The sequence below is a fragment of the Lactuca sativa genome, chromosome 1 (genome assembly GCF_002870075.4).
Source record: "Lactuca sativa cultivar Salinas chromosome 1, Lsat_Salinas_v11, whole genome shotgun sequence".
Taxonomy (NCBI): domain Eukaryota; kingdom Viridiplantae; phylum Streptophyta; class Magnoliopsida; order Asterales; family Asteraceae; genus Lactuca; species Lactuca sativa.
In genome coordinates, this window is record NC_056623.2 from 24,549,721 (window position 1) to 24,557,773 (window position 8,053).

General features: G+C 36.3%; 1 protein-coding gene across 1 annotated transcript; it reads left to right on the forward strand.

Moving 5' to 3' along the window:
• Window positions 1-3,670: 3,670 nt before the first annotated feature.
• Window positions 3,671-5,481, forward strand: LOC111876228 (demethylepipodophyllotoxin synthase). The gene is made up of 2 exons (XM_023872764.2): window positions 3,671-4,647; window positions 4,774-5,481. Exons 1-2 carry the CDS (start codon window positions 3,706-3,708, stop codon window positions 5,410-5,412), a joined length of 1,581 nt encoding a protein of 526 aa, XP_023728532.1. The 5' UTR covers window positions 3,671-3,705; the 3' UTR covers window positions 5,413-5,481.
• Window positions 5,482-8,053: the final 2,572 nt, after the last annotated feature.

The following is an 8,053-nucleotide window of genomic DNA, read 5'->3' on the forward strand; positions in this document are numbered from 1 at the left end:
TCTATCCACTAGAAATCAACCATAGGAGAAGGTGAAATCGGATCTAAGAAAAATTACTTTTTAAATCTTGAAGTAATGCATGTTCTTTGTTTGCTTAATTGTTTTGTTGATAGTAATTTGAATTATATTCTTCTGATCTTGCAAAATCTGTAAAAAAAAACCCCCACTTTAACTTTGTCTCTTAGATTAACTAGAAGTAGTTAGATTAATTAATCAAATTTCGTTCCCTATGTTCGAAACCCGACTTAACCACGCTATTCTATAATCCGACTAGGTACACTGCCTATAGGTGCATAATTTAGTTAAGTTAGTTAGGTTATAAATCTAAAACAAGTAGGTACTTTTGTGCACATCACATACAAGAAAACCACCCAGGATATTAGACATCACGATTCAGGCAATTATATCATGCAATTTCTAAAGATCCCTAGCCTACAACTAGCATGCAACTTTATCATATTCATCATAAGTGAATAACAGTGTGGATATATTGGGGTATAGTTTCTTGCTTCGGCTGATTGTACACATCTCATCCTTCCTTGGTTACTTTTGAAAACATTTTTAAAAATAAATTGAAAACTTTTACAAATCCTTAGTTTGAGTCTGGACTCACACGAATGTTCATCCAATTCTTTTAAACCAGGGTTCTAATACCAACTTGTAACATCCCAAAAATCAAGGTAAATTTTTTCATTTTTGATTCCAATCCAAAACCATAAGTGTTTACAAAACATAGTTTCCAAAAGTCATAAACATGAATCAAAGTATCCCAAAATCATAATCTCATAAAAATCGAAGATGATGTGCATGATCAACTCATCGCCTTGCCCTTGTCCTCTGAAGTACCTGAAACCATAAATTCAAACTGTAAGCCAAAGCTTAGTGAGCCCCCCCCCCCCAAGTACCCCACACAACCAAACAGAAAACAACATGCACGTATGATCCTTCAGCCTTACTGCACCGCCTCACATGCCTACAACCTATCTGGACCACTCTTCGGGCTTTGGCCTGACTAGATTGCATTGCAGGGCCTACATCCTATTCGGACCGCCCCAGGTATCTTGGCCTTCAGCATAAAGTAAGACCGCCTAACAAAACATACACATGTCGAGATATAAAACAACAATCAATAACCAACAAGTACATATAATCATACAGATCTACCAATCTAACACATAACCAATGAACATTGATAATTATACAGATCTACCAGTCTATCATATAACTAGCATACCATTATCCAATATACCATGATACATAATCTAGTGGGCTGGCATTGGTGCCTTCGACCCACAATTATAGTGAGGAAAACTCACCTCACATTCTGAAAAATAGCTGAACATATCACTGCTCCAAATGTTGTCTCTACCGGTTACATATACATAAACAACGACCTAATCTCAAACTACTATTCAAATTACCCAAAATGCCACTAAATCAAACTTGGTCAAATCCCTGGTCAAAGGTCAAAGTAAAAAAGTCAAAGGGTTAACAAGGCTGAGTACACCTTGTGTACTCAATCACTACGCATGGTGTAGTGAGGTCCTTTCCTGTTTACGTGGCTCTATCTTGGTACGCGTTGCGTACCACCAGGTACGCCCTACATACTCGGCCAACATCCATTTTTCCCATTAAGTTCTTATTCCATTAAGATCTCACATCCAAAGCTCATATCGAGTCACAAAATATCATTCTAAGTCAGAAAACTGTATGACTTTTCATGGCTAGAAGGTGTCCAAAAACCAAAACCCTAACTTATTAAAGAAACCCAAACTTCATAACACTTGCATGGAGGAAAGAAATGGACCAAGATCATATTTTTATGACTCCTAACACTCAAAAACATCTAAAAGAACAACTCTTTTGGTCTAGAATAAGCCATACTTATATATACCAAGATTATGGGACCAAAATGCTCCAAAATTTAAGAACTAACAAGATCTAGTGAAACACTTATCAAGCTCATAACTTTATACCTTCTGGAGGTTGCTTGAGAGGTGTAAATCATAGATCTACAATGCTTGAAGCTTTCCAAATGCGCCCCAAAGATCTTCTTCCTTCAAGGATGGACACAAAACACACAAATGGCTCAAAAACTCACAAATGAATACTAGGGGTTGCAAGGGGGTCATTTTGGGAGGATCGAGGATGAAGGTGGAAGGGATTATAAGAGTTAAGGTGGTTTAAATAAGGCTCAAATCCTCAATATTAGAGTACGCCCTACATACTCACATGCCTCTGCGTTCATTTTTAATGAATTATGTCATGCTTATGCCCCAAGTACGCATGGTGTAAGGACCAAATTTACAACAATACTTTGAGTCTAAAAGGAAAATATCTTATGTCTGGGTGTTACACTTATTATCTTCTATTCTAATCGGCACCCTGTAAACTCTAAAGACCTTATAAAAATAAACTTTTTGATTCATAAAAATTATGTACCCCATCATCTTCCTCATAGAACGAGTGAACAAAACCTCTACAAATGAAACTCGAGTGATGTTTATGTAATGATTCAAATGTAAGCAAGTTTAATGTTTTTCTAATGGTTTTGTAATGTCTTTGTTTAGTGGGATGATACATTTGTTGAGGAAACCACTCGTGGTGTCACTGATAATGGTTTAAATCTTGTTAATGAGAAAGTACACAGCGTGAAATAATGTAACAAAAGACAACGAGCTAATAAAGGATGGAATGAGAGGGCCACATGTTGGAACTACTTTGATTTGGTGTATTTAGTTGAAAATGAAGTTAAATGGAAACATTCAAAGTGCAAGTTTTACTTCATGCACGATATTAAAGCTGATCTGGTATAAAATGATACTTGTAGTCTTAAAAAACATTATTGGAATCCAAACTTTGTTGCTATGAAAAACCAAGTACCTTTGTGTTGATGGTTTTATATTATAAACGAAAATGAGGTGATTTGTTATTTATTATGGATTGGTATTTTTAGTGAATATGATTATTGTAAAATCCATCCGTCCACTTGACAATCTGCACAGTTGGACAAAGTACACTGCATTTTTTATTTTGATGCTTTTCATAGTCAAGTTTGATACATTCGACCAAACATATAATTTTTATTTTATTTGATTGGTCAACAAATTTCGATATTCTGCATTTATAAATTATTTTTAGGTTTATTTCTTATTAATATATTTTTTAGTAATAAGTTAACTATAGATGTTTTTTTTTATAACTAACACTAGAGTATATATATAGTAGCACCTTTGTATTATTCTTTGATTTCTTTTTCAGGTCTCATCGATCCATCTCCCTTCCTATTAATTATAAGGATTTTTTATGTAAAATTCATACGGAGAACATATTACAATGATTCTCAATCAAAACAACATCAATTCTAATTATTATACTTGATTATTTTATCTTTTACCCTTCAAACATCATATTTATTTATTTTATTTTCGTTAATAGTAAAGTGATTTTTAATTAGGGTAATGTATTGCACTATTGTGTGATTGAGAGGCTTTGAAAATAAAATATTAAGATATCAAATCTATTATTTTTATAGAACCGTCGCATGATGTTGTGGACCAGTAAGTAGTCCAGTACCCAATTTTGACAAGAATTTTCCCAACTAATCCTATTTTTTAAAAATAAAATAACCCTCCAACACTCAAAAGCAAGCGTCCTCTCCATTAAATAGTCTTGATTGCATAATAGTTGTGACCACCATAAGCCATGTCTTTCCCTGCGATATTTACAGCAATAATTGTTGGGGTCTTGTCTCTCATATTATTCCTCCGTTTCGTGCTTACGAAAAAGAGCGGAGATGTGAAACCACCTCCGCGGGCGGCGGGGGCATGGCCAATAATTGGACACCTTCATCTTCTTGGCGGTGAAGGCGGGCTGCCTCACAGAGTACTTGCAACCCTGGGCAAGAAGTACGGACCAATCTTCACTCTGAATCTTGGTGCTCATGAAGCTCTGGTAGTCAACAGTGCAGAAATGGCGAGAGAGTGCTACACCACCAACGACAAGGCGTTTGCAGACAGACCCAGATCACTCGCAGTTGAAATGCTCGGCTACAATTTTGCGAGCTTTGGATTCGTTCCTTATGGCCCTTACTGGCGAGGCTTGAGAAAGATAGCCGTGCTTGACCTGCTTTCGCCAAGCCGTCTTCGGATGCTTTCACATGTCCGGACCTCCGAAGTGAATTTCTTGATGAGCGATTTATATAAAGTTTGGGTGGAAGGCAAAGGGTCTACGGGAAAGGTAATCATCGAAGAAATGGAGAAACGGTTTGAGACGTTGGTATTTAATGTGGTTCTGAGGATGATAGCAGGGAGACGATATACGACTGGTGATAAAGAAGGTGATCATGTGAAGAACACTATCAAGGATTACGTCCATGAACTGGGGACTGTGGTGGTTGGTGATGTGATTCCTTGGTTAAGATGGTTGGATTTCAGTTTCCAGAAAAAGGTAAAGAAAACTGCTGAGGAATACGACGTGATCATGGAAGATTGGATAAAGGAGCAGAGAGAAAAGATGAGTTCCGGGAAGCCTGTTGATCCTAAAGACGAAGTTTTCGTTGCCTCATTGTTGACCCGTTTGAATAGCGAACAAGACAAGGATCTTTCCGTATTCGATAAAGGAACAATTGTGAAAGCTACATGCTCGGTAATTAAGTCTTTCTTGATATATACTTATAGCTATACATACACATAGATATAATAAAAGTTCATGTCCTAAATGTTCCATTGAAGATAGTTAATAATTTGTTGGTTTGTACATGTGTATGAACAGACGATTATAGGAGGCGCAGCAGACACAACAACGGTGGCTCTAACATGGACGCTAGCTTTGCTGGTGAATCACCCTGAGGTGCTAAAAAAAGCCCACGAAGAAATCGAGACACATGTTGGAAGGGAGAGAGTAGTGGAAGAATCAGATTTAAAGAACTTTGTCTACCTTAACGCCGTCATCAAGGAATCACTGCGTTTATACCCACCGGGTGCAATCATTGCTCCTCACCAGACCGTTGAAGACTGCATTGTGGCGGGTTACAAAGTTAAGAAAGGGACGAGACTGATGGTCAACCTGTGGAACATCCAACGTGATCCAGAGTTTTGGCCCCAACCGGAGGAGTATAAACCAGAAAGATTCTTGACGACTCAGAAGGACATTGATGTTTGGGGTCAGTCGTATGAGTTCTTTCCATTCAGCAGCGGAAGAAGAACATGTCCTGGAATAGGATTAGCAGTTCAGTCTATGCAATTGACACTCGCCACTTTATTGCAAGGCTTTGATTTTGAAACTCCAACCGGAGAACCTACTGATATGAGCGAACACTACCCAGGGATGATAACCTCTAAAGCTACTCCGCTTAGCGTTCTCATCTCACCTCGATTGGCTCCCAATTTATACAACCAAACTAGTTCATAAACTCTGGTTCGCAAATGTGCTTGCAGCAATGCATATATGTCTACTATAATGGAAATAATTAATTAATCACATGAGTTTCCCTTCTGTTCTTATAATTAAAGAAAAGCTTGTGATCATGGGTCATAAATTTACATTTATAAATTATAGTGTATTTTTTTTTATCAAATGGAATGCAATTCTCCAATTTTTAAACCGTTAAACTTTGCTATTTTCAGTTTTCTTAATTTATAATATTTGCTTGTTTTTGATAACACAAAATATGAACACTAGAAATTTAGGAATAAACTTTCATTATAACACAGAAAATTGCTCAAAACATTGTAATTCCTTGGTAGTTGCTCTCATAATCAATACCCTATACTCGATATATATATATATATATATATATATATATATATATATATATATATATATATATATATATATATATATATATATATATATATATATATATATATATATATATATCATTGTACTTAGATTCCTACTTGAACTTTAATTACTAGATAGAAGTGTCCTTGCATGATCTCTAAGAAACTTCTATTTGTTTGAACGATGTTCACTAGTTCTCACACTCAATCAAAACCGTTTCTTTCTATCTCTCTCTTCTTTCTCTCTATCTCTCTCTTCTGTCTCACTCTTGTTCACTAGTTGTTCACTAGTGAACACCACCCCCATCAATAGTAAATGAGTTGTGAAGATGTATAGAGGATGATGTGGAATGGCTTTCACGCGTGTTGATACCACATAGCCTTAAGAAACTCTTTAGGTTTCCTTCTTGCACAAGAGACTCCCTCCTATACCTCATCGTGTAAGGAAGGGTAATTCCAAAAATCAGCCAACAATTTTCATGTTGGAAGTGATGAATAAAAGTCTAATAGAGATATAAGATTATAAAAAATGAATTTATATTGTCAGGTTACAAAATACAATACCGAAATTTTGTCAAAAGAGAGAAAACTCAACTCTATATGGGTGGAGCACACACAAATGATGTGACGTGTCATTCTAGAAATGAAAATTGACTTATCTGAGTAATTACCTTTTCGTTTTATTCACATATGGGTAATTTTGTTTTTTTTTTTTTGTACACATCTAGGTAACGAACTTGTTGGAAGTGTTCACATATGTGAACATTTTCAACAAGTTCGTTGCCTAGATATGTACAAAAAAAAGCTAGCTAAATGTGAACAAAACGAAAAGCTAATTATATAACATCCCAAAAATCAAGGCAAAATTTTCATTTTTAAAAATCATTCAAAAAATCCATAAGTTTTACAAAACAAGTTCTCAAAAGTCAATGTCATGAATCAGAGTATTCCAAAATCATAAAAACACATAAAATTCAAGATAATGTGCACGATCAAGCCTTTGCCCTTCCCCTGTCCTCTGAAGTACCTGAAACCATAAAATCAAACTAAAAGCCAAACTTAGTAAGTTCCCCAAAATATCTCACACAACGGAACATATACAATGATGCATGTTGGGTCTATAGTCATCGGACTGGATTACCCCCGTGTCCACAATCATCTGATTGGATTACCCTTGGCCCATAGTCATAGGACTAGATTTTCTCGACCCAATCAATCATAGGACTGGAATGCCCTGGTATGTTTGCTTACGCACATAGCAGTAAAGCCTCAACCCAAATTGCATTATGTCGACATATGCAACAGGTAAATCATAGAACAGAAACAAATAATCATACAGATCTCACAGATAACTAAACCATAATAATATCATGTATACTACAATACATAACCTAATGGGACAACATTGGTGCCTTCGATCCATAAGTACAGTAAGGAAAACTCACCTCGCAGTCTGAAAAATAGCTTAACAGGTCACTGCTCCAAATACTGCCTCAACAAATCACCTATACAAAAATAAGGACCAATCTCAAACTATTATTCAGTTTACCCAAAATGCCCTTTAGTCAAACTTGGTCAAGCCCATGGTCAAAGGTCAAGAGTCAAAAGTCAAAAAGTCAAAGCTCAATTCAGGCTGAGTACACCCTTCGTACTCAATCACTACACATAGCGTAGTGGATTCCTCCCCAGGTTACGGGGCTCCAACCTAGTAAGCACTATGTACCTCTAGGTACCCCCTGCATACTCGATCAGTTCTCACTCTACTCATTAAGTGTTTATTCCATTAAGGCCTTATGTCTAGAACTCAGATCTAGCCCCAAATAACCTCTTAAATCATAAAGTTTCCAACTATATGACTTTGCATAACTAGAAGTGCTCAAAATCTAAACCCTAACTTACTACTCAAAACCCAAGCTTCATAACCCTTGCATGGATAGGAGAAAGGGGCCAATATCGCATTTTTATGACTACAAAATACTCAAAAACATCTGAAAGGACAACTCATTTGGTCTAGAGTAGGCCATGCTCATATATGCCAAGATTGTGGGACCAATATGCACAAAAACTCAAGAATTAGCAAGATCTAATGAAACATACATCATGTCCAAAACTTTATACCCCCTGGAGGTTGCTTGAAAGGTGAAAAACTCATATCCACAAGGCTTGAAACTTTTCACTCGCTTTCTAATCACTTTCTTCCAAAACTTTACACTTGTCATTAGTGGTGGCAAACCAGAAAAAATACTTAAAAACAAGGTAATCGGGGATGA